General features: G+C 41.4%; 1 protein-coding gene across 2 annotated transcripts; it reads right to left on the reverse strand.

The window, feature by feature from the left end:
• Positions 1-48: 48 nt before the first annotated feature.
• Positions 49-22,634, reverse strand: atp2a1 (ATPase sarcoplasmic/endoplasmic reticulum Ca2+ transporting 1). Of its 2 annotated transcripts, XM_061700575.1 has the most exons (25): positions 22,489-22,633; positions 22,253-22,389; positions 21,925-21,942; positions 20,854-20,936; positions 18,685-18,789; positions 14,051-14,189; positions 12,208-12,288; positions 12,047-12,132; positions 11,012-11,167; positions 10,759-10,900; positions 10,165-10,331; positions 9,992-10,080; positions 9,809-9,911; positions 9,598-9,729; positions 9,368-9,493; positions 8,987-9,205; positions 6,675-6,786; positions 6,360-6,583; positions 6,027-6,247; positions 5,585-5,787; positions 4,957-5,042; positions 4,690-4,823; positions 3,648-3,765; positions 3,186-3,303; positions 49-320 (listed from the first exon to the last, which is right to left on the reverse strand). In XM_061700575.1, exons 2-25 carry the CDS (start codon positions 22,368-22,370, stop codon positions 310-312), a joined length of 2,991 nt encoding a protein of 996 aa, XP_061556559.1. In that variant the 5' UTR covers positions 22,371-22,389; positions 22,489-22,633; the 3' UTR covers positions 49-309. The 2 variants fall into 2 exon arrangements, with proteins under 2 accessions (XP_061556559.1, XP_061556560.1); XM_061700576.1 differs by lacking the exons at positions 49-320; positions 3,186-3,303 and adding an exon at positions 4,536-4,612 and having other exon boundaries at positions 3,680-3,765; positions 22,489-22,634.
• Positions 22,635-27,040: the final 4,406 nt, after the last annotated feature.

The following is a 27,040-nucleotide window of genomic DNA, read 5'->3' on the forward strand; positions in this document are numbered from 1 at the left end:
AATTATGAATACACAAAAACTAAACACTACTATCCAACATTCTTTAAATATCTTTATTATTTAAGAATAGAACACTGTATAATTATAATAATTAACACCGACATATATATTAATTTCAGTACATACACAGAAAAAAAAAAATATTTTGCAGCTTGGTGTATTTTCAGATGGCTTATGTATGTTCTGTTCTATCAGATCACCCCAAGTGACTGTTGGCACACGCTCTCTGTCTCTTTCGGTGGGAGCGCTTGGCCTCTTTTGTCCACTCTTTTTCGCTCGGTCTCAGCTCAACGTTGTTGCACTTCGTTGTTAGACTTTACCTGCATTGGCAAACAAAAGATCATCAGTTGAAAACAGTCAAAACAGAACTCTATTCCCATTGCCATGCAACAACATTTACATTCGTCTTATATGTGAGCAATGAATTAGGGATGGGCATTGGACAAAATTTTCTTGATCAGCTATGTTTTTAATTTTTAAAATTGTATTAAAGCATGATAGAATCTCTAATCTAAATGTTCTGATTTCCTGTTTCTGTGAGGATCTTGTACAGAGCGCAATAATGTGGCCTGAAGGGATTTTGCCCTGTCGAGGTCTGTTGGGAAATGGATGTAGATGTAGCTCAACTTCTGATAGATGACGTAATGTTGTTCTTCTTCAGACCCCGAATGTGCAGTGGTTATAAAAAGTCTACACGCCCCTGTCCAAATGCCATGTTTTAAAATAATTTGAAAATGTTTTCCACCTTTTAAAAATTTATTTATTTATTTATTTTATAAATATAACCTACTTGTACAACTCAAGTGGAAAAAAATTTATTTTCGAAAGTGGAAGTAAAAATAAATAACTAAGATAAACTGGTTGTTCACCCTTTTATTAATGTGGCTATGTCCAGAATTAACCAGTCACATTCAAACACATGATCTATATGTGAGTCAACACACATCTGACACCATTTCAAGTGCCTCTGATTAACCCCAAATATTGTTCAGATGTTCTTGTAAGCATTCCCTGTTATTTTTGTAGTCACATCTTACAGCACAACCCATGGTCCACAGACAACTTCCACAGGATCAAAGGGATCTTATTGTTCAAAGGTGTCAGTGAGGAGAAGGGTAAAAAAGAATTCCCAAGACATTAACTATACAATGGAACTCAGTGAAGACCTTCATAATCAAGTTGTGAAAATATGGCATTACAGTGACATTACTAACAATCCAAAATTGATGGAAAGACGAAGAAAACTGGACAGGGAGGCCTATCAAGAGGCAGACGGCAACAGGGAAGAAGCTGCAGGAATTATTGGCTTATTATTATTTATTTAATTTATTAATTATTATTAAGTACTGGCTGATTAGTACATGTGACAAAAAACACCTGTCTTCTTTATATGTATGGCCTATGGGGATTGGGTGGGAAGCCTTATCTTCTAAAGACTAAGACATTACACACGTGGGAAAATGTGGTGATTTTTTAGAACAGTGTTGAACTTTTTGACCATAAATCCAAAAGGTATGTTTGGTGCAAACGCACACTGCTCATCTCTAAAAGAACACCATAACTACAGTGAGCACGGCGCTGGCAGAATTATGCTTTGGGGCTCTTTTTCTTCAGCTGGAACTCGGGCCTTAGTCAAGGTAGAGGGAATTCTGAGCAGTTCCAAATAACAGTCAATGTTTGTACAAAACCTTCCGGCTTGTGCAAGAAACTAAAAAAACATTAGAACATCTGAACTTTATTTGGTGTTAATCAGAGGGCACTTTAAATGGGGGCTGACTCCCTTTTAAAATATGTTTGAATGTGATTGATTATGAACACAGCCACATCCCATTTGTGGGAGGGTGTGCACACTTGTGCAACCACATTATCTCAGTTGTTTGCTTTTACTTCCTCTCTCGGAAAGATTTAATGTTGTATTCACAGAAAAAAGTTGCAAAAAGTTTTGAAATGATTTATCTTGGTCTATTTCTTATATCACAAGCGCCTGGCAATTGAACAGGGTTGTGTCGACTTTTTAATATCCACTGTTTGTTATACTGCATCAACACGATATTTGCTGGTAGCAACCAAGTAGTGCACTCCATTTTACCTCAGTTGGTTCAATACAATATGAATCAACAATCAATTGCACTTGGCTGATTAATTTCTTAGTGATCATTTTATCGGTGAATCAATTATTATGCCCAGCCCTCGTAAACAAGATGCTATTGTCATAGTTCAAGGCTCTCTGAAGCTGCACATTTGCACTTTGGCCTCAATGCTATAGCTAATGCTAACATGAGAAATATCATCAACTTCCAGTGCGGCCGATGCATTCAAACGTAAACCTCACGATTGCACTAGTTGAGAAGTTATGGTCTCTCCAAAGTCCTCATTCCTTTATAGTGACAACAAATATGACAGACTGTTAAGATTACAGGTATTTATCTGAGTCCCATAAATGTTTTTCTTAAGTAGCACAGTTGTTGTGCCTTAGTGGTGGCCATTCTCGCCACCACTAAGGTGGTGGCCAACATAACCATCATACTTAATGCTTTTTCAATAGCAATAGAAAATGGTAATATTAAAATGTTTTAATACCTTGTTAGCTTAATACAATAAGGTTGATTATTTGTGCAGTCAGTGCAACAAGCATTAATTAAATGCAGTTTTAATAACCTTAGGTGACATTTCAAGATTGCAATTCAAAAAGATAAGTGCCAACTGCACAGTACTATGCACGATGCATAGCAACAACACTGACTTTAATACTAACATGAAACCTAATGATAAACTTTCAAGACATGCATAATGCTAAAAATGCTGAAACCTTGGATCAATGGCGATACCTTGTCTTGTTATGGGGGCATGGAGGAGGAGGCAGGTTTAGACTGGATTGTAAGAGCGGAACAGTTAAAAAATGCATTCAAGGACAGGAAAATTAGATATAATCATAGGAAGTGTTTAAAAGGGAAGGAGAAAGAGGTTAAGGGTTTTTAATACATTAACATTAATTGGGTGGTAATCATTTTTATGCATTCTGATTTAACTATGAATAGGGAAAAAGACAATTGAAACAAGCAAATTAAGTCATCGCCATTCACCAAATATTGTTGTTAAAAATGACATACTACTGTACTTCTGTTCTCTTTCAATAATGTGTAAAATATACAAACATAATGAAAATTTAAAAAAAATAGACCTACCCTCCAGATATGTGCGAGCCACAAACTTGAGGACCTCATCAATTAGAATCACTGGAAAGGAAAGCTTTAATACCACAATCCACTGCTCCACAGTCAAGTGAGTGAGCTTGAAGATCATCTACAGAAGCCACATAAAGTATGTTTACTGTAAACCAAAATTATTGTACATATTGGTTAGTCACACAAAGCAATGTACAGTATGTTACTTTTCACAATACACTGTGTTCTGTGCACAATCTGAGTACAATCATGATCTCCTCAAAATGTATCTGAAGGAACGGGGAGACCATAAAGGCCAAAAGTTACAACTGGCCAGATGGCATGTAAAGCTAAATCACACCTCACTTAATAATTTGTCCATCATCATCCTCTTGGACTATTTAGGATATGGAAATATGAATGAGGACACAGAGGTGGGAGGGAGAGAGAGAGAGAGGCAGTAGAGCAGGAGGACAGACTCACGGGCAGGGGGTCCACATAGATGATCATGAAGTGAAGGGACATGGAGAGGGTCATGGCAGCTACCAGCCAGACGTTGCTCCAAGGGGGCATGCGCATCAGGGACTGGTTCTCAGACAAGCTGCGAGCAGAAAGAGAAAGGGAGTTGGATCCCAGTTGATACATACTAGAAGTATACCTTTCCATATATAAAAAGTGTCATAAATAATAATATAATATATAAAGTGTAAATAAATGTCATATATATATATATATACATATATATATATATATATATATATATATGAACTTTATTTACACTTGACCCATGATAGTGTTGGACCAGTGTCAACATATTCTGCACTTTTCTATTTTTTAAACAGATTTTATAATAAATAAATCAAATCAATAAAATCAACAATTGTATGCTATGCAAATTTACAGAGGAGGAAAAATTGTGTTGAGAAATTATATACATGAACAAAACAGACACATTATGATAATAAAGTTCTGGTGTTTAGATGCTTTCCATGGGGGGGAAAAACTGTTAAATGTAACGGCAATCGCACGATCTAATAGGAGCCAAAAAAATAGTTGTATCAGAAATTATGCCCTTCCAAAAACAATGGTGTTATTTCCAACAGAAATACTAATTTAATTTAATGATTAATATGTTAATGATTGCAGCATTTTGATATTGTACTGAACATGGACATAAAATCCTCCGGCAAGAAATAAAAGAATGATATGAATGTACACTGATGCCCTGCTATTCGCTTGGGATAGGGACCAAACCCTGTCACGAATACGGAAATCCGCAAGTCACCTCCTAAAAAGGTTTACAATTGCCTATAGATGCCAGAAAATGATGGCAAAGCACTACGTTTTTCTAAATGAAGCTCCGTAACTCACTTCAACATAGTTCCTTAACACCAAGGTGCCACAAATTGTCGCCAAGGCAATTACTTTTATATGGGACAGGGCTTTGGCTGGAACACAAAAACAGCAATCAGGTGAACACTGTACTATTTTCCACTTGGATTTGTCAATGTTTCATTAGTCCCACCTGTTTAGAGCGTTGCACATCTCAATTGTGACCAGCACGGACAGAGCCATAGTCATTGGAGGAGAAGCCTCAAACACATGACAGTGGATCCCAGCGAAGTCCTCATTGTCGTCACTGCACTGCATGAAGTGTGACTAAAGAGAAAGGCGACAACAATTCATTATCATTATTTGGCAGATTCCTATATGTCTGTACCAAAGGGTTGGGTAGAAGAAGGTGCACTATATTTTCCTCAGATAGAATGTTCCCCAGTAATCAAATACTAACCAGCTGATTGAAGGAGACTAACGGGCCCTCCTCACAATACAGGAACCACCAGGCAGCTGCTGCGACAGTTGCAGCACCAACATAACCTGCGAAAGATTTGATGTGCTCAATGTGGCATTAGACACGCTTGATTTTTTTTGCAGACATGATAATGGTAAGAACGAGGTGTTACCTTGGTGTCAGCATTGTCTAGCTTGAAAAGGCATAAATGGAGGTGCCTTGGAAACTTAGTTGCTAGACTTGGACAAACCAGTTGATATATTGTGGTACAAGGATAAAGAATTTAAATACTGTTCTCTCAACTTAGCTCTGAATTGTGTCCAACCAGTGGAACCCGGAGGATTCATTGATGTCAGTCTGTCATATCCCCCATTACAGAGATTTTGGATCATCTTCAGATTTAACATCTCACTGTTGGGCCCCTCACTTCAATTTTGAAGTTGACATTTCAATTTGGGCTGATCTTATTATTAGAACCCAACTTTCTTTAAAGGTCAATACAGTCCCATGAACAATTAGAGGATGGCTGGTGGATACACTGTGGTCTTCTACAAATACATTTCATGTGGTACTAATCACAGAAATGCTTTTTCCCAGAGGAAGCAAGTGGAACTAAAGTATTTTGTACCTCCGATGGCTAGATATCTGAAGAAGAGCCAACCAGAGATCAAGGGCTCTTTGGGCGATCGAGGGGCTTTCCCCATGATATCCAGGTCTGGAGGGTTAAAGCCCAAAGCGGTGGCAGGAAGCCCGTCAGTCACAAGGTTGACCCAAAGCAGCTGAACTGGAATCAGCGCCTCAGGTAGGCCCAAGGCTGCAGTCAGAAAGATACTGAAAAATATGGGAACAAGTTAGTTTGAACATTTTCTTTCTTGTCAAAGTATGAATACTGGTGCAATTACACGTAACTGCTTCACTCTTGGTTTTTGTGTTAGCCTACTGCTTTGCTTTAACTCAAAATGAGAAAGGATTTGAGTAGCTGTATCTTCGTTACTTTTGAACTCAATATTTTTTCAAGTCATATATCATCCTTATAGTCCCCAAAACGATGATGACCATCAAGTACTTACCAGACAACCTCGCCTACGTTGGACGAGATGAGGTAGCGGATGAACTGCTTCATGTTGTTGTAAATAGCTCTGCCCTCCTCGACAGCGGATACGATAGAAGAAAAGTTGTCATCAGCCAGGACCATCTCAGAGGCAGACTTGGCAACGGCAGTGCCAGAGCCCATGGCGATGCCAATCTCCGCCTTCTTCAAGGCAGGGGCATCATTCACTCCGTCACCGGTCTGTTAAATATGGAGGAAGTGTAGATAGAAGGGATGTTAGTGGGAAATTTTCTCCATGGATCAATTGGAAAGATTATTCCATGTTGAGTTCAGGGAATGTTGGTCTCATCACCATGGCAGTGATCTCATCAAAGCCTTGGAGGAACTCAACAATTTTCGATTTGTGGGACGGTTCCACCCTGGCAAAGCAACAAGCCTTACGGACTGCGTTCTTCTGGTCATAAGAAGACAGGTCATCAAACTCACGACCGGTGAAGGCCTTGCTGGTGACGTCCTCATCCTCAGAGAAGATGCCGATGCGGCGACAGATTGCCACTGCCGTGCCCTTGTTGTCACCTGGGGAGACAAAAATAGAATAACTGGCCTTGTCTTGATTTATTTTTTTTTCTCAAGTTTCAAGTTAAGGCAGAGCCTGTGGACTACTGACCGGTGATCATAATGACCCGAATGCCCGCAGCTCTGCATAGCTCGATGGAGCTCATGACTTCCTTACGCGGAGGGTCAAGCATACCAACACAGCCCACAAAGGTCAAGTTAGTCTGATGACAAAAATACAGAAATATTAAGTGGCGCCTCGCAGTGCTTACCTTAAAAATTATTCAACTTGGGTAGACTGTCGCTCACTGCGATCCAGTAGGACTGCCTTCAGTACAATATAAAGTAATATTGGGCCTCCACCCCAGATACAACCCAGATGTCAGATAAAATGTAATTTTTCTGAAAGTATCTGGGTTCAGTAGTAGTCATTTTCTGTCCTTACATCTACATTTTGCACAAATTGGCTCCATTGGAGCTAATTATCAGCTTGTACAGTTATTGCCCTTTCCTAGGTCACATGGATGTATGTATTTTCTAAGTCTGTAAACATCATTCTAATACAAAAGGAACAGCTGGTGGTAGCTTAAGGCTACAAAATAAGTAGACTTCTGTATACAAAAAGCTGGAAATTAGGTACAATATGTTCTAAATCTGTAAAAGTCAGGTGTCAAAGGTACAAAAGGAGGAGTTTTATGGTCATAACAACACACATTTACACACGATATGGCACGAAATTACAACCCCAATTCCAATTAAGTTGGGACGTTGTGTTAAACATAAATAAAAACAGAATACAATGATTTGCAAATCATGTTCATGAATACACTACAAAGAAAATATACTTAATGTTCAAACTGATAAACCTTATTGTTTTTAGCAAATAATCATTAACTTAGAATTTTATGGCTGCAACACGTTCCAAAAAAGCTGGTACAGGTGGCAAAAAGACTGAGAAACTTGAGGAATGCTCATCAAACACCTGTTTTGAACATCCCACAGGTGAACAGGTGGGTGCCATGATTGGGTATAAAAGGAGCTTCCCTGAATTGCTCAGTCATTCACAAGCAAAAGATGGGGTGAGGTTCACCTCTTTGTGAACAAGTGTGTGAGAAAATAGTTGAACAGTTTAAGGACAATTTTCCTCAACGTATAATTTAGGGATTTCATCATCTACAATTTCATCATCAAAAGGTTCAGAGAATCTGGAGAAATCACTGCATGTAAGCAGCAAGGCCGAAAACCAACATTGAAGGCCCGTGACCTTCGATCCCTCAGGTGGCACTGCATCAAAAACCGACATCAATGTGTAAAGGATATCACCACATGGGCTCAGGAACACTTCAGAAAACCAATGTCAGTAAATACAGTTCGGCGCGACATCCGTAAGTGCAACTTAAAACTCTACTATGCAAAGCAAAAGCCATTTATTAACAACACCCAGAAACGCAGACGGCTCATCTAAGATGCACTGATGCAAAGTGCAAAAGTGTTCTGTGGTCCGACGAGTTCAAATTGTTTTTGGAAATTGTGGACGTCGTGTCCTCTGGGCCAAAGAGGAAAAGAACCATCCGGACTGTTATCGACGCAAAGTTCAAGAGCCAGGATCTGTGATGGTATAGGGCTGTGTTAATGCCAATGGCATGGGTAACTTACACATTTGTGAAGGCACCATTAATGCTGAAAGGTACATACAGGTTTTGGAGAAAGATATGCTGCCGTCCAAGCAATGTCTTTTTCATGGACGCCCCTGCTTATTTCAGCAAGACAATGCCAAACCACATTCTGCACGTGTTACAACAGCGTGGCTTCGTAGTAAAAGAGTGCGGGTACTAGACTGGCCTGCCTGGAGTCCAGACCTGTCTCCCGTTGAACATGTGTGGCGCATTATGAAGCGTAAAATACGACAACAGAGACCCCGGACGGTTGAACAGCTGAAGCTGTACATCAAGCAAGAATGGGAAAGAATTCCACCTACAAAGCTTCAACAATTAGTGTCCTCAGTTCCCAAACGTTTATTGAATGTTGTTAAAAGAAAAGGTGATGTAACACAGTGGTAAACATGACCCTGTCCCAGCTTTTTTGGAATGTGTTGCAGCCATAAAATTCTAAGTTAATGATTATTTGCGAAAAACAATAAAGTATAAGTTTGAACATTAAATATCTTGTCTTTGTAGTGTATTCAATAAAATATAGGTTGAACATGATTTGCCAATCATTGTATTCTGTTTTTATTTATGTTTAACACAATGTCCCAACTTCATTGGAATGGGGGTTGCAGATACCCAAGGTCCCAGATTAACCTCATAAATCTCAAAAAAAAAAAAAAAAAAGTAGTACCTTTGAGGATATCAACCCAGTGACAACCCAATTGCGTCCCTAAAAGTACATTAGGTATTTTTATTTTTTTGTCCTGTCACTCACCTCATACTCTGCAAACCTAGTGGAGTCCTCCAGGTTCATTTCCTCCTTCCTTAGAGGAGAGTCACAGGTGGCCAGTGCCAAACAACGGAGGGTGTCGCGCCCGGTGCCCCACTCCTTGATTACTGCCATGATGTGATCTTTGACCGGCCCAGTCAAGGGAAGACGAGTAGTGCCCACGCGAACGTATGAACAACGTTCAATCACACCTTCTGGGGCACCCTGGTAACACATTTACAATGTACAGTAGCATCATTTTGCTGTGTCTCATAAGAGGTGAGGTAAACATACATTTGATTTGATCAGCTTCTACACCAAACAAAACTTTAGCCTTTTCAGAATCGAAGCTGTATTAGTTTTTTCTGTGTTCTATATGTTTCTCACTTTGACAAACATCTTGTTTCCTACTGGGGCTTTTCCAGACTTTGCTGGAGAACAGTAAACTGACATGGACTTCCTATCTCTGGAGAACTCCAGTGTGAACTCTTTCTTCATTAGTTGCTTAATCACCTGTCAGAGAAAAGTAGAAAATGAAAGGTCCCTCAATATTCCTGGATGTTTTTACGTGTCATTGAACTGATTCATTTCAAACTGAGAGATTTTTGTGGACTTACACTGCAGCAAGCATTGGCTCGTTCCACCTTGGACAGGCTACGCACTTCAGTGTTGAACACGTTCATCTTCTCCACCAAGCAGCTCAGAGCTGTTTCAGTGGCCTCACCCACTTTCTCATAAATTCCCTTTGACTGCAAAGGAGCAAAAATGATTTTAAATTGTTTGATTTGTAATTTCCTGCAGTTGTTGTTTCTTAAGCACTCTACCGACCTCGTTGTAGTCCAGTGAGGAGTCATTGCAAAGAGCGCAGATGGTTGCCAACTCAACCAGTCCATCATACTGGCCACATTTTACACTCATGCCCCTCCTTGTACTAAAGAGATTGAACAAATTTAGTTTTGTACCGTTCAAGAACTATAATTTTAAACCTTATGTGTACATGTATACACTTACACTTCTCCCTCAGGGGTGTACTTTGAGCCAGAGATGTCAAATTGACCAAGAGTGACATTGTCATCATCCACTTTATCAATAATGAACATCTATGAGGGAACAGTTTTGCATCAAATCTCTAGAAATTTATATTCTTCTTCTACTGTACGAGATTAGGACGTGTTTCAACCTACTTTGGTCACACACATCTGGTTGGTGGTGAGGGTACCGGTTTTGTCAGAGCAGATGACTGAGGTGCACCCCAGGGTCTCCACAGAAGGCAGGCTTCTGACGATGGCATTCTTTTTGGCCATGCGGCGTGTTCCCAGAGCCAGACAGGTGGTGATGACGGCAGGTAGACCTAGGATGGTCAGAGGCAGGAAGTACATATTGGTCTCGTCTTTCTAGCTACAACACTCTTCTTGGCAGTCTATTTTTAGTGTGTTCATTTGTCAAGAACATTTGTAATACAAGAGGTCACTGATGTTGCACCTAAATCTATCGGTTCTGTCTCCTGAATGGGTGTTCAAAGTAAAGTTGTGTTGAAGCACATTGCTTGTATTTTTCCTCAATGTTGGACTTCAAACATAAATAAGTAATGTGCAAGCCAACACATTGCACCTTAGCTTTGTATAGTACTGTTACATCTCTCACATCATGTAAAAGTGGGGGCCCACATTTAGTATTCAATAGGTCAACAGTTAAGGTCTCATATGTACAAGCTGCTTGAGTTGAATTTTAGATATGATAATCTTTATGGGCAAGCAAATATAATTTCTGGGGCTTACCTTCAGGGATGGCAGCCACAGCTAAAGCCACAGCAATCTTGAAATAGTAGATTGCACCACGGAACCAGGAGCCACCATGGACTGGGTCATTAAAATGGCCAATATTGATGATCCACACAGCCACACAGATCAGGGAAATGACCTGGAGAAGGCAGAGGAACGCAAAACGGATCAGCCATTGCAATTTGTAGAACATTCATTGGCCATCTGTCTTATTGTCCTGATTGTTTAATGTCTTGTTTGGGGCTCCCACCTTGGAGAGCTGCTCCCCAAACTCGTCCAGTTTCTGTTGCAGAGGGGTCTTCTCCTGCTCAGTGGCAGCCATCTGGTCACGGATCTTCCCAATCTCAGTGGAGACACCAGTTGCCACAGCGATACCAGTGGCTTTTCCAGCAGCGATGTTGGTGCCCTAAGTAGGGTTTTAAGCCACTTTAATGACCTTTTGTACAGCAGGCATTTTGACAGTAAAACAGTAAATAGGACAGTACACGGTAGTAATATAAAACTGATTTCCATAAAACTTTGTACAAGAGTGGCAGTGGGCCCAGGTGGAAGTGTGGATTAAGGTGTTTATACAGAATTTATTACAGAGCTATTTATTATTAGTATCCAGGCACATTTACCTTGCAAGGCAGATGCAAGTATGCTTGTATTTTATTGCAATAAAAAATTAAATCTATATTGTCAAGCCATCAAGTAGATATGTTTATGTCTGGCCAATTGAGGAGCGAAACCAGCTATACTGAAAGTGAAAATGCCAGCTTGTAAACGACGCTTGGTCCTACTGGCATGCATTCTTTCATAACAGCAATTAGACCTTGATAATGTTTTGTTAAAACAGGAGAAACGTCAGTCAGGTTTATTTAGGATGGATATGGACAGGCGGAATGGTAGACCAGTGTTTTTCACGTCTGCCTCTCAGGTCTGAGATTTGGGTTTGATCTCCGGCTTCCTCCAACAAAAACATACTGAGGTTAATTGAAAACTCGAAATTGTCTATAGGTGTAAATGTGTGTGTGAATGCCTGTTTTTAAATACTGTATGTGTCTTGCGATTGATGTCCAGGGTGTTTCCAAAGTCCTCTGTGTTTGGCTCCAGCTCACCCATGACCATGATGAAAATAAGCGGAATAACATAGAAAATAGATGGATGGATAAGAATGTTTCTATACTCTAATCATTTATCATTCTTCATTTTGATTTGACTGGCCTGTAATATAGAACACATTGTCTGCCCTTTCCCAGAGGTTATTGTGAAACATCTGAGGTGGTGTGCAGTAGAGACTCACAGAGAACAACATGTTCTTTTTGTCCTGGTTGACGGCTCGGAGGTCCGGGACGGCATCGGTGTGCTTGATCACACTCACCGACTCACCTGGGAGACACAGGGTGATCACAGCATCAGTAACACCTCCTTGTAAAGTGTGTCCGTGTGTGACAAAACACCTACCAGTGAGGATGGACTGGTCCACACGGAGAGTTGTGGATTTGATGGAGATAATCCTGATGTCTGCTGGTACTTTGTCACCAACTACAAACACATCCACAAAATTCACCAAAAGACAAAAAACAAAAGACAATGTTTGTAAATAACTTGCAATAGTGGTTAATTTACAACCCCAATTCCAATGAAGTTGGGACGTTGTGTTAAACATAAATAAAAACGGAAGACAATTATTTGCAAATCATATTCAACCTATATTTAATTGAATCCACTACAAAGACAAGATATTTAATGTTCATACGGATAAACTTTATTGTTTTTAGAAAATAATCAATAACTTAGAATATTATGGCTGCAACACGTTCCAAAAAAGCTGGGATAAGGTCATGTTTACCACTGTGTTACATTTTCTTTTAACGACATTCAATAAACAATTAGGAACTGAGGACACAAATTGTTGAAGCTTTGTAGCTGGAATTCTTTCCCATTCTTGCTTGATGTGCAGCTTCATCTGTTCAACAGTCCGGGGTCTCCGTTGTTGTATTTTACGCTTCATAATGTGCCACACATTTTCAACTGGATACAGGTTTGGACTGCAGGCAGACCAGTCTAGTACCCGCACTCTTTTACTACAAAGCCACGCTGTTGTAACGTGCAGAATGTGGTTTGGCATTGTCTTGCTGAAATAAGCAGGGGTGTCCATGAAAAAGACTTTGCTTGGATGGTAGCATATGTTTCTCCAAAACCTGTATGTACCTTTCAGCATTAATGGTGCCTTCACAGATGTGTAAGTTACCCATGCCATTGGCACTAACACAGCCCCATACCATCACAGATGCTGGCTTTTGAACTTTGCGTCCATAACAGTCCGAATGATTCCTCTTTGGCCAGGAGGACACGACCTCCACAATTTCCAAAAACAATTTGAAATGCGGACTCGTCGGACCACAGAACACTTTTCCACTTTGCATCAGTCCATCTTAGATGAGCTCGGGCCAAGAGAAGCTAGCGGCGTTTCTGGGTGTTGTTGATAAATGGCTTTTGCGTTGCATAGTAGAGTTTCAAGTTGCACTTACAGATGTAGCACCGAACTGCATTTACTGACAATGGTTTTCTGAAGTGTTTCTGAGCCCATGTGGTGATATCCTTTACACATTGATGTTGGTTTTTGATGCAGTGCCGCCTGAGGGATTGAAGGTCACGGGCATTCAATGTTGGTTTTCGGCCTTGCCGCTTATATGCAGTGTTTGCTCCAGATTCTCTGAACCTTTTGATGATATTATGGACCGTAGATCATGAAATCCTTAAACTCCTTGCAATTGTACGTTGAGGAACATTGTCTTTAAACCGTTCGACTATTTTCTCACACACTTGTTCGCAAAGAGGTGAACCTCGCCCCATCTTTGCTTGTGAATGACTGAGCAATTCAGGGAAGCTCCTTTTATACCCAATCGTGGTACCCACCTGTTCCCAATTAGCCTGTTCACCTGTGAGATGTTCCAAACAGGTGTTTGATGAGCATTCCTCAACTTTATGTCGTCTTTTTTGCCACCTTTCCCAGCTTTTTTGGAACTTGTTGCAGCCATAAAAATTCTAAGTTAATGATTATTTGCTAAAAACAATTACGTTTATCAGTTTGAACATTAAATATCTTGTCTTAGTAGTGTATTCAATTAAATATAGGTTCAACATGATTTGCAAATCATTGTATTCTGTTTTTATTTATGTTTAACACAACGTCCCAACTTCATTGGAATTGAGGTTGTAAGAAAGTGTGTCAGTCACCTGCAGAAAAAGACCTTTGGTAGGATTCTGAAGAAATACAACAGGTTACAGTAGGGGACCTTACCAGAGACCTCCACTACGTCACCAGGAACGATTTCCCTGGCCTTGATTCTCTGCACACTCTTCCTGTCCGCCCGGTAAACTTTACCCATCTCAGGCTCATATTCCTTCAGAGCCTCAATGGCGCTCTCTGCGTTGCGCTCCTATGGAAAAAAATTCTGTCATCATTATAGTAATATTGTATCTTCTTTTCTTTTGGCTTGTCCCTTTAGGGGTCGCCACAGTGCGTCATCCTTTTCCATGTAAGCCTATCTCCTGCATCCTCGTCTCGAACACCAACTGCCCTCATGTCTCCCCTCACGACATCCATCAACCTTCTCTTTGGTCTTCCTCTAGCTCTCTTCTCCTCTGGACGTGTCCAAACCATCGAAGTCTGCTCTCTCTAACTTTGTTTCTAAAACATCGAACCTTGGCTGTCCCTCTGATGAGCTAATTTCTAATTTTATCCAACCTGGTCACTCCGAGAGCGAACCTCAACATCTTCATTTCCGCCACCTCCAGCTCTGCTTCCTGTTGTCTCTTCAGTGCCACTAATCCGTACATCATGGCTGGCCTCACCACTGTTTTATAAACTTTGCTCTTCATCCTAGGAGAGACTCTTCTGTCGCATAACACACCTGACACCTTCCTCCACCCGTTACAACCTGCTTGGACCCGTTTCTTCACTTCCTGACCACACTCACCATTGCTGTTACGGTTGACCCCAAGTATTTAAGATCCTCCACCCTTGCTATCTCTTCTCCCTGTAGCCTCACTCTTCCCCCAGCACCCCTCTCATTCATGCACATATATTCTGTTTTACTTCGGCTAATCTTCATTCCTCTGCTTTCCAGTGCATGCCTCCATCTTTCTAACTGTTCCTCCACCTGATCCGTGCTTTCACTGCAGATCACAATGTCTGTCATCTGCAAACATCGTGGTCCACAGGGATTCCATTCTAATCTCATCTGTCAGCCTATCCATCACCACTGCAAACAGGAAGGGCCTCAGGGCTGATCCCTGATGCAGTCCCACCTCCATCTTAAATTTCGTCTGTCACACCTACAGCACACCTTACCATGTTCTGCTGGCCTCGTACATGTCCTGTATTATTTTAACATACTTCTCTGCCACTGCAGACTTCCGCATGCAGTACCACAGTTCCTCTCTGGGTACTCTGTCATAGGCTTTCTCTAGATCTACATAGACACAATGTAGCTCCTTCTGACCTTCTCTGTACTTTTCCATCAACATCCTCAAGGCAAATAATGCATCTGTGGTACTCTTTCTAGGCATGAAACCATACTGTTGCTCGCAAATACTCACTTCTGTCCTGAGTCTAGCCTCCACTACTCTTTCCCACAACTTCATTCTGTGGCTGATCAACTTTATTCCTCTATAGTTACAACAGCTCTGCACATCACCCTTGTTCTTAAAAATGGGGACCAACACACTTTTCCTCCATTCCTCAGGCATCAATTCTATTGAACAAGCTGGTCAAAAAACCCTCTCTCCTAGATGATTCCATAACTCCACAGGAATGTCATCAGGACCAACTGTCTTTCCATTTTTCATCCTCTTTAATGTGTTTCTAACTTCCCCCTTACTAATCATTGCCACTTCCTGGTCCAACACACTTGCTTCTTATACTCTCCCTTCTCTCTCATTTTCCTCATTCATCAACTCCTCAAAGTATTCTTTCCATCTATCTAGCACACTACTGGCACCAGTCAACATATTTCCACCGCTACCTTTGCCCTGTGTCACATCTCAATGTATTCCTTTCGCCTCTCCTCGGTCCTCTCAGTGTCCCACTTCTTCTTTGCTAACCTTTTTCCTTGTATGATTTCCTGTACTGTGAGGTTCCACCACCAAGTCTCCTTCTCTCCTTTTCTGCCAGAAGATACACCAAGTACTCTCCTGCCTGCCACTCTGATCACCTTTTCTGCAGTGGTCCAGTCTTTTGGAAGCTCCTCCTGTCCACCGAGAGCCTGTCTTACCTCTTCCCGAAAAGCTGCACAACACTTGTCCTGTCTCAGCTTCCACCACATGGTTCTCTGCTCTGCCTTTGTTTTCCTAATCTTCCTCCCCACTACAGGAGTCATCTTACACACCACCATCCTATGCTGTCTAGGCACACTCTCCCCTACCACAACCTTACAGTCGGTAAACTCCTTCAGATTACATCGTCTGCACAAGATATAATTCACCTGCGTGCTCCTACGTCCACTTGTATAGGTCACCCTATGTTCCTGCCTCTTCTGGAAAAAAGTGTTCACTACAGCCATTTGCATCCTTTTTGCAAAGTCTACCAACATCTGTCCCTCCAAGTTCCTTTCCTGGATGCCGTACTTATCCATCACTTCTTCATCACCCCTATTTCCTTCTATGTCCATTACAATCTGCACCAATCACGACTCTCTCTCTGTCTGGGATGCTCAGAACTATTTCGTTTAGCTCCATCCAGAATTTCTCTTTCACCTCTAGGCCACATCCTACCTGTGGTGCATAGCCACTAATCACATTATACATAACACCCTCAATTTCAAGTTTCAGCCTCATCACTCGATCTGATACTCTTTTCACCTCCAAGACTTTCTTAGCCAACTTTTCTTTTAAAATAACCCTGACTCCATTTCTCTTCCCATCTACACCAAGGAAAAATAATTTAAACCCTGCCCCTAAACTTCTAGCCTTACTGCCTTTCCACCTGGTCTCCTGGAGACACAATATATCAACCTTTCTCCTCATCATCATGTCAACCAACTCTGAGATTTTCCTGTCACAGTCCCAATATTCAAAGTCCCCACATTCAGTTCTAGGCTCTGTGCTTTCATCTTCTCTTTCTGCCGAAGAACCCGCTTTCTACCTCTTCTTCTTCTTCGACCCACAGTAGCTGGATTTCCACAGGCGCCCTGCAGGTTGACGGCGCCGGTGGCGGACGTTATAGTAATATAGTATAGTATTGTAATATACTATATAAAAAGTGAGGGAATATTGGGCTTTCAGGTGTAATAAGTAATAATAATGTTGGTTTGAATGAGCCATTTGGGCTGAATTTCAGGGCTACTAGGATATTCGTCTAAATGAGACCCAAATATAACCGGATATACTCGATAGACGGGCAACACTAAATTACAAAGGTTTTAGCCTACACCATCTAATGTGAGTGGATCATGGCAACATAGTTTTATCATTTTGAGGATTTACCAAGAAAAAACGGGGCTGTGAGGGCATATTCATTGCTGCATGCATCTTTAATTATCAAAGACCTGTGAAAAATTATTCTTTTTGCATATTATGTAACAAGGACAAGCCAAGTAAATATAAGACACAGTTTCTAAATGATTTTATTTATTAGTGGGGGAAAAAATCCAAACCTATCTGACTGTGCATGAAAAAGTAATTACGCCTGAACCTAAAAAGTGATTGTCAAGATGTTTTTTGAGCATTTGTGTTGTCTTTTGTCAGCAGTGGTTTTCGCCTTGGTTCCCAAGGATACCATTTTTGCCCAGTGTCTTTCATGCTGTTGAGTGGCCGGTGCAGCTTGCAGTTCTTTGTATTGCATTCAGAGTTCTTTTGTGACCTCCTAGATGAGTTGAAGTAATTTTGATTGGCTGACCACTTCTGGGAAGGTTTGCCGCTGTTCCTTGTTTTCCCCATTTGTGGTTAATGCCTCGGACCATGGTTCGCTGGAGTCACAAAGCCTTGGAACTGGCTTTGTAACCTTTTCCCCTTTTCTTCACTTTGTGTCTCGTGGCATGATACATTTCTTTTTGAGATCGTATAGCCTACTTGTCTGACATCAACAAATCTGGTGGTAATCAGGTCTGGGTGTGCCCAGTGAAATTGAACACTTAATTTTTCCACAAATGGCCAGATAACTTTAGATTTTTTTACTCCCGAAATAACATTGTCATTCAGGAACTGCATGTTGTATTTCCATGGGTTGTATTGTGAAATATTAAAATTTGATTGATGATCCTAAATGTATAAGTGAGATAAATATGCAAAAAAAAAAAGAGCATCAGAAATCAGGAAGGGGGCAAATATTTTTTCACATGCAACACTATGTACATTAACACAAACAGGAGTTGACACCCCGCTCCTGCCATTGCCTCAAAGTGTAAAGCCCTCTTCCACTCCATTCTCATACCCCCTATGTGTGAATCCACATAGTTTCCAAATGACTGCCACAGTGTTGATGCCCTCCCCTCCTCCGTCAAACTTTGCATGTAAACATGGACGATAATGTGGTCATTCTTCTCTAGGCATTTTTACGTGCGTGGTATAGAGTCTTTAAGGCATGCCGGTGTTAACTCTTCCCAAGCCTCCACACCTCGTACCCCTCTGCACCTCTCCAAGCTTGGCTTAACATTTCGCCCCCCACCCACCCCCTTGCCGCTTTTCTGATGTCATGCCGCTCATTCTGGCTTCACATGAACTTTAAGCTCTCGCCGCGGCTCTGGAAGGAGCAGGCCGCAAAGGACAAAAGGACTGCGACCTGAACACGCTGCTCTTCTAATTTATTATGTGTGACTGTTTCTAAGAATACAAGTCTATTTAGGTGAGTGTAACAAGACGGCCTTGGGGGGGCAGGTACAGTATGTGTCCTTGAGACTGCGATTGTTGGTGTGTGTGTTTTTGTGAGTCACTGACCTGCCACACGCCAACGACGGCGTTGGCAATGAGGATGAGGAGGATGACAAAAGGCTCAACAAAGGCTGTGACTGTTTCCTCACCTTCCTCGAACCAAGCCAGTACCTAAGAGACAGAAACACAGTTCAAGTTCACTGAATTTCCGTTTCCTTCATACATTTAAGTCCAAGCAGAAAAAGTGAGATACGCTAGCTTATATTTGCTTTCTAAATGATCCAATGATGCACTTGGTACCCAACACAGTTCACCAATTAAGCTCTAAAAGTTGATTTTGTAGGAAGACTCTTATTTTTAGGCATCGGTGCATTGCGCGTAGAGGATACCTTTCTATATACTAAACAGTCAAAGCCACCTATTGTCAAGAAATAATCATAATTTGTAACTGTTTGGGGATGTTAATGCAAAAAATGTGGGCATTTTTATCGCTTATTTTCATTTTTATTAGGTAAGCTTTGCTATAATATTAACTACATTCACAATATTTAGGTGCACCTGTTCGAGAGCCTGTCCTGAACAGCAATAATAATTGACCCTCTCAAACGGGTGTTAAATAACATTAGTTGTAGTTTTCATTGGAGTAGAATAGCACTGCGAATAAACATACTGTATTCAAATCATCTTTGAGAGTGCCAATCAATCATTTTGTATGCAGATTGTTCTCGACTACCTAATGTATGTGTTATTTCTGATTCCTTCCTTTTTACAGTATAAATGTTTTGTTTTAACAGTACATCAATTTACTGTATGTGGAACCTCTTTGGTCCTTGTGCTCCTCTTTGCCACTGATGGTCCAACACGTGTGCGCTCCTGTGCATGTCAGCTCCGTGTTACTACACACGGGTCTGTTTTGGAATACTGTCATGTTGACATTGAGACAGATTAGTTGCAGGCCAGTGGAGCAAATTCGTAGCCATAAAAGAGTCCTCACGCCCGTCTTTGGTAGAATCAAACTTGTCATTTTACTATATTGTGTTACTGTATTCGCCTTCTTCGGTAGCAGTACTTTTTTTCCCACACCCTTGCCAAAAGTTCATCTTCACCTTGTTGTGTAGCTTCACCTATCTTTACCTTGCCTCCCTTCGAAGACAGTAGATCGTCAGAAAATTCCAAGCCTGTCAGTACATTGCAGCGGCAGGACATTCCTATGTGTATGAATAGGGGGGCCGTGTTTTCCCAGTACTGTTCTATCTTTTAGAAACCATACACGACTCCGAATCTATTGCTCCCGTTTGTCATCGTAACAAACAATAGTGTTGTGCAACCCAATCCCCACATCCCTCCTGGGTCCCAATCTTCTGCTGCTGCAAACCATCCCTCGTTCCTTCCATCCCTGACCTTTATCCAAGGATTCAGTTTCTCTTCCTGGCTTGAGAATTTCTTAAAATAAAGCTCCGGCCATGCATATGTCCACAGACACACACACACACAGCCACGTTTTTTTTTCAGCCTGCCTTTCTCTTTCTCACACGCATGCATACACACCAGCACCATCAGGCCTTCTAAGGCCATCATGACAGCTGTGTAGGTAGGGCAGAGGGCAGAGATGGGAGATTAAGACAATGTGTGCAGCCTCCCTCTGCTAAACTGTGTTGGAGAGAACAACAGCGAGGCGGGAGGAGGGGTTCCTCGGTTATATAAGAGTGAGGGCACGGTAATATAATTTATACACTGCAAGCTATAGGCTGCGTTTACCGAGGTTAGACATGCTGAAGCTCAGAGCGGCTTTCTCAAGGAAGCAGACAATTCAGAACAATTTATATTTTGGCACACCTTGATGTCAGCTAGACTAAAGTGTAATTGTACATTGGACATGGGTCACATTTTCAGTTTGCAGATGGCATGATCAAAAATATTTCTGGATTTTCTTTCTTTAGATAGTGAAGTACATTTAAATGAAGGGAATGTACTCCACTTGCAGATTGTGTTTCTTTAAATGGTGAAGTACATTTAAAGGAAGACAAGCAAAACCACTTCTGATCATAGCATCAGAGAATATAAACTGTAACCCTTTAAAAATGTCCAATGACACATAGATGTCATACTGTGACATTTAGTCAAATATAGAACAGAACCACTAGCACCCTTGTGTCAACCTCTTTCAGCCCATTTAGCAAGTACAAATGTAACAATTTGTTATTATAAAGTGAAAAGAAAAGTGATAAAACTCACAAAAGAGATGCAGGCGGCCAGCAGTAAGATTCGGACCAGGAGGTCCTCAAACTGTTCGACCACCAACTCCCAGATACTCTTACCTGGAAGAAATACAGAAGGTTACATACAGAATAATCAAGCCCTAGCCCTGCAGAAGGACTTCAATTACATCACATGCATTTTAGGGGTTGAATCGATTAGTCAACTAATTGACGAGTCAACTTTATTTCTCCGTATCTACATTTAAAGCTTGAAGTCGACTAATCGCTAATCATGGGTTTTTGGCACGTCATCTTCCAATCGGCCAATTTACAGAGGAATTACGACTCGCTCGTCTGCTGCCGTCGCCGGACTACAACGCTCTGTTGAGCAATGAAAAAAAAACAGCCACAAAGTAGACAAATTCTGCGCACTGTGGTTGAGAATAGTAATTGGCCTTGATAGCTTCCCCTATTCTAAACACAGTGAGTTTTAAAATGTTCGTACCAGCGGAATCACGGGAATGTTGCGTCCAATAATGCACGGACAACAACCGTGCTAACATAATGAGAACTGTATTCGTCATAGAAATTGTATGATACAACACACACCGACATCATGACACTTGTGTCACTTTACAACACTGCGTTGTAACACTTGCCTCAGTACAGCATACGCCATACGGTCGCACTATGCCACGTTACAAGCATGTGAAAGAGCAGTAGCACAGTCAAGTGCAAAACATGCAAGTCGAGCTTCAAATAAAAGTGAAATAGACAAAAAACGTTTGTTGATGAAAAGTTGATTAATCGACTTTGACTTGTCTTTGATCACATTATAATTGACTAAAAAAATATTTTGTCGATCAACCCCTCATGCATTTTGCATCCACCAACAACCAGTTAGTGAACTGATCTGTTAGTTAAACTATAAAACAATGTGTCATACCAACAATGAACTTGTTTGCTTGCGAGCATGCAGTCTGATGGATTTGCAAGAAGCCACAGGCAGGTGTTAAATGAACGACTGTAGCTTGTCAGCGCGTGTAGGAAGCAAGCGTAAGCGTACGGCACTGATGGTTAAAGCTAGGTGACAGAAAGCCAGACTCACCCTCCTCCGCTGGCAGCTCTGTGGGCGAGGAATGAGAGATTATTGAGATTATTAGACCTACATTACTATTTAGCAATTTTACTGCAATTTATCATTTATCTAATAAGTGGACTGACACTGACATATTCAGTTGCTCATGTTATGGTCCTCCTACAATTATGTACAACAGTAAGACAATGAGTTAAGTACTTCTGAAATTCGCAATCAATTAGCCATTAAATATGTTGTATTAAAATGTGGCAGCATTGTGGCCTTCACTTTCCGCTCAACCACAGTCAATGCTCCATCCTTGTTATCATCCATCCATCTATCCATCCCACGCCCTCACCGTTGTAGCCATACTTGTCCAGGTTCTTCTTGAACTGCTCAGGCGACAGGCCCTTGTCTTCGGTGACGCCGAAGTTGGCCAGGACCTCCTCTGGCTCTTTGGTGTGCGCGTTCTCCATCCCGGCTGAAGCGGAGAGGCTTCGGGACACAAAAATATGTTAAAAGTGCACATGCTTAGCGATACTCACATCAGCTCATCTGATGCTGCGAGTGCACAGTTTAATGAAATTCACCCACCACTTTCTTGAAGTGTGGTGTTTGGGAGCAAAAAGTGGCAACCCCCCCCCCCCTGCGTTCACACTGACTCTACCCCCTCACTCTCTCACTCTCTCTTTGGGATGTTGCTCTCCTCCAGGAGCCCCGGACTGACAGAATGTGCAACTTGGCAAACTGCTCTCAAAAGTTTTATATGCGTGAAAAAGTTTCCCGATTGGTGCCTGCTCACCATGCGCTTGTTTCCCATTGGCCACAAGCGTCGCAGGGGAAGGGGGTTAGAGGGCGACAACTGCAGAGGGGTCCGCCGGGCCAGCATGCTGGAAATAAGATGTGTAAAAGAGAGACAACAAGGAGGGGGTGACACTTTCTGAATGAGAGCTAGGGGACACTGACGGACACGTGGAATGACTTTGTATGTGCGCATGCACATGTTCACGTTCATTCACTCAGCTGGGGATGAAAGAAAATACATGATACGATCATCATATTTGATGTGTAAAAACAGTCAACTGTCAAGGTCTGTACATGAAAGGAAAATACAGTACATAGTGATGGATCCATTATCATACGCACTGTGCAGAAGGAAAGAGAAGGGAAAGAGGTTTTTCAAGAATAACATAACAGCAGCTAGCTCACTGCAGCCCCATTTGTAGTACGACATTCCGAAATAGGGTTATTTGTTACAGGTCTTTTTAAATCAGATCGCATTTGAATCTACTCACTGTCACTTCATGCCACACATACTATGTAGAGGTTGGTGGTTGAGCACCCATGGATTCACCTATCAGCGGAGGGGTGCGTTCTGCTCCAAATCCTATTGGAGTGCCAACATTAAATACATTTTAATTACTTGGCTAATATAATTGTCAATGTGGGGGGTTGCCATGCCAAAGTTTCTGTTCCCCTCCACCTCACAACCACTTTATCTTTGTATTTGTGGGTCTGGCTCATGTCCCGTGTCCCCGTCTCCTCACTGTGACCCGAGGTGCCGCGGTGGGCTGGAGCTGGAGGAGCACAAAGCTCAAGGTGGCGCACTGACATGAGCTCAATCTCTCTTTCTCTCTCTTTGGGATCAGGTTTCTGCGGCTCTAAGCGCTTTTATCCTCATAAAAGACAGCAGTGATAATGCCGCCTGTAAATACGTACTCACAGGAACACACAAACACATACACACACATACAAAGAGGGGGTAATTTGACCTGGCATTGATGTAGACGTTTCAATTTAAAGGAGACTTTCAACATATTTTCATCCTAAAAATACCAAATCAAGATTCGCACTCCACTCAGACTACTTGACAAAATGTGGTATGGGACAACAGTTCAATTTAGAATAGAAACACATAACATTAAAATGCACTACAATGTGTAAATGTAACTGTATTTGAATTGCATTATCATTCATTTTCTGACAAACTTCAACATTTCAGCAAAAATCCGTCTGTTGTGTTTTGTGTTTTAGGGCCTCAGGGAGCTAGAGCAGGTTTTACAGACAATTACCGAACTAATTCATCCATCCATCCATTTTCTATTTCACTTATCCTCAGTTGGTGAGCTGGAGCCTATCCCAGCTGACTTTTGGCAAGAGGCGGGGTGCGCCCTGGACTGGTTGCCAGTAAATCACAGCTCACATATAGACAAGCTATTCACACTCACGTTCACACCTATAACATGCTTATTTTTGGAATGTAGGGGGAAGCCAGAGTACCAGATGAAAACATACACAAACATGGGCACAAAATGCAAAATCCATGCAGGCCGGCCTGAGCTCGGATTTGAACCATGAACCCCACTGTGAGGCAGATGTGCTCACCACTATTCCAACGAGAATGTTCATTATTAAACTGAGGGAAGGGGTGATAGCTGTAAATGGTGAAGGATTTAAAAAAGGTTTACACAGTGTTTCGATACACAATGGTCATTGCGCCGGACTATTGCAATATTAGTCATTCGAAGTGCTAGAGGACTCATGCATCTTTTTGCACAATAGTTTTTTGTCAATGCCTTTATGTCTCCAAAGTGTTCTGTAAATTGACTGTCTGTTGTACTAGAGCGGCTCCAACTCCCGGAGACAAAGTTCCTTGTGTGTTTTGGACATACTTGGCAAATAAAGATTATTCTGATTCTGATATTGGAAACTTACAAATTATTTTTTTTTTGCTTTTGTTTTTTTCATTTTTGTCGTTTTTTTGTACAGCACTTTTGAAGTTAATTTATTTATTTATTATAAGCATCTTCACTTGTTATCAAAGTGAACTAACTAACAAGCGATCAAAACATAAAATCTCACCTAGCAACATTCGTACTTGGTGGGAGTCTGAAAGTTCGGGCTCATGAAAATGCCTACACGAGTCGGAAACTTTGATGGTTGACTCATTTTATTACTTTCACAAACACATTTGCATTCCACATTCTGTTTCCGCATCAAATCATTATGTGCATAATAACTTGAATTGGATGTGATGTAACCTGTGTGTGTGTGTGTGTGGGGCGGAACTTGTTGGCAGGCAGTGTGGGAGGCGGGCATGTATGTTGTGCCTGCTAATCACTGTGATGGATCCTGGAAGCACTTTGCAGGAGAATAGCTGCGCGCCAAAAGTAGTAGCAGGGAAAGCAACAATGTGTGTGTTCATTGTGCGTGGTATGATTAACGGAGGCTGGGCAGCTGGGATTCGAAGTGGCCCACTGTAACTGAACCTATAACAGCAGTTGTGTTCCTCCGGTATAAATAGTGGCGCGGGCATGTGGGCAGGCAGCTATGACACAATGGCAGAATTTCACTGTTCTTTCAGGGAGGTTCGAGAATGTGACACCCTGTCGGCAAGGACCACCCCATTCAGCCCCCCCCCTCCCGCCAGATGCTTCACAGGCGCTTCAAGGTTACATCAAGGTGGGCAAGGGAACGCATTGCATTTATGAGTGATGTCATGACATTTGACGTGGATAAATGGATTCATTTGCCTTGAGAAGTTACAGACCATTTAAATGTAGAAACACCTTATCATATAATTACATATGCTTACAGATTGCCCCTGCATTTTATTGTTATTGTGTACTACACATTTGAAAAAAATAATTTAATTTGAAATCAGAAGTCATGGAAAAGAGTGGCAAGCAAATATGTTGTCATACAGCTATTGTCCATTTTGGTTTAAAGAAGGGATTTGGTGAAAATAATTGCTTGTAAAACCGTTTAAGAATTTTGCTAATTGCAATTTTGGGACAGATTTTCTGGCCAAATGAAAAGAACAATTTCATTTGGCCAGAAATTTGAAATAGACACACTTCATTTGCGTTAGTGGTGACATAAAATGATGTGGCAGACACATGCTCTGAATTGAATGTGTGCGTGAATGCGTGTCTGTCTATCGGCACCCTGCAATTGACTGGCGACCGATCCGCGGTGTACTCTGCCTCTCGCTAACAGTCAGCTGGGAAAGGCTCCAGCTCACCTGTGACCCTACTGAGGGTTAGTGACATAGAAAATTGTTTGTTCCCTGACAACAGGCACGTGCACAGACATTCTTTTGGGCAGGTGCTCAACAACAAAAGGGCACCCAACGCCAACATTATTCATACAATTCAGGGGGAAGAAAAACAGTTGCATATCTTTAACTTATGTATTTATTTCTGTTAACACAATCGACAATTAACAAAGGTCAGGTTTTTGTGAAATGAGACCAAGATAAATCATTTTAAAACTTCTTTCAACTATGAGTTAACCTATAACTTGTACAACTCAAATGAAAAAAAAAATCAGAGAAGGGAAGTAAAAATAAACAACTGGGATGTAAGTGTACACACCCTCTTACGAATGGTTATCTGACTGTGTTCAGATTTAGGCAAACGCATTATAGTCAGCACACACCTTCATTTAAAGTCCCTATGATTAACCCCGAAAATTCTCCCAAGGACTCAAATATCAAAACACTATGGGTGGAATTGATGACAGAGATGGTTATTTACTTTTTAAAAATACTGTTGAATGAAGTGAGGAAAAAAAGGCTGCAGCAAGAAGGGCACTTTTTTCATCCAGCACCACTTGAGGTCTATGTGTGCATGTGCCCTTTTGACAACAATGTTGAAAAGGCAAAGAAAAAAATAAATACTGCATAAACTAAATGAAGCCAGCTCAGTGATGTAGTGGTTTGCACGTCCGCCTTACAGTTGCAGGATTATAGGTTCAAATCTCAGCTCCGGCCTTTCTGTGTTAAGTTTGAATGTTCTCCCCATGCTTGTGTGGGTTTTCTCCGGGTACTCTGGCTTCCTCCCAAATTTCAAAACATGCAATGTTAGCTTCATCTAAGGCTGCAATTATTTATTAAGATGTGCGTGAGTAGTTTATGTATATGTGCGACTGACTAGCAACCAGTCCATGGTGTACCCCTCATCTTACCCAAAGTCAGCTGGGAAAGGCTCCAGCTCACCTGCGACCCTAGTGAGGACAAGCTATATAGGAAATTGATTGATGGAAAATAAATCAATTCTACAAACTTTACCCTGTTCCAACTTGGCGTGTATTTTTCTGCTCAAACCCTCTTTGGCTGAGGTAAATGTGTGTAACATTAGTTATA

Source organism: Phycodurus eques, chromosome 16 (genome assembly GCF_024500275.1).
Source record: "Phycodurus eques isolate BA_2022a chromosome 16, UOR_Pequ_1.1, whole genome shotgun sequence".
NCBI lineage: Eukaryota > Metazoa > Chordata > Actinopteri > Syngnathiformes > Syngnathidae > Phycodurus > Phycodurus eques.

Excerpts from the sequence above, each read along its gene's own strand:
- atp2a1 (XM_061700575.1), bottom strand. The coding sequence starts at position 22,370 with ATGGAGAACGCGCACACCAAAGAGCCAGAGGAGGTCCTGGCCAACTTC. Across the intron at positions 10,901-11,011 it reads TTGGGGAGCAGCTCTCCAAG|GTCATTTCCCTGATCTGTGT; the intron begins GTGGGAGCCCCA and ends TGCCTTCTCCAG. Across the intron at positions 6,584-6,674 it reads TCGGGTCATTATGATCACCG|GTGACAACAAGGGCACGGCA; the intron begins GTCAGTAGTCCA and ends TTGTCTCCCCAG.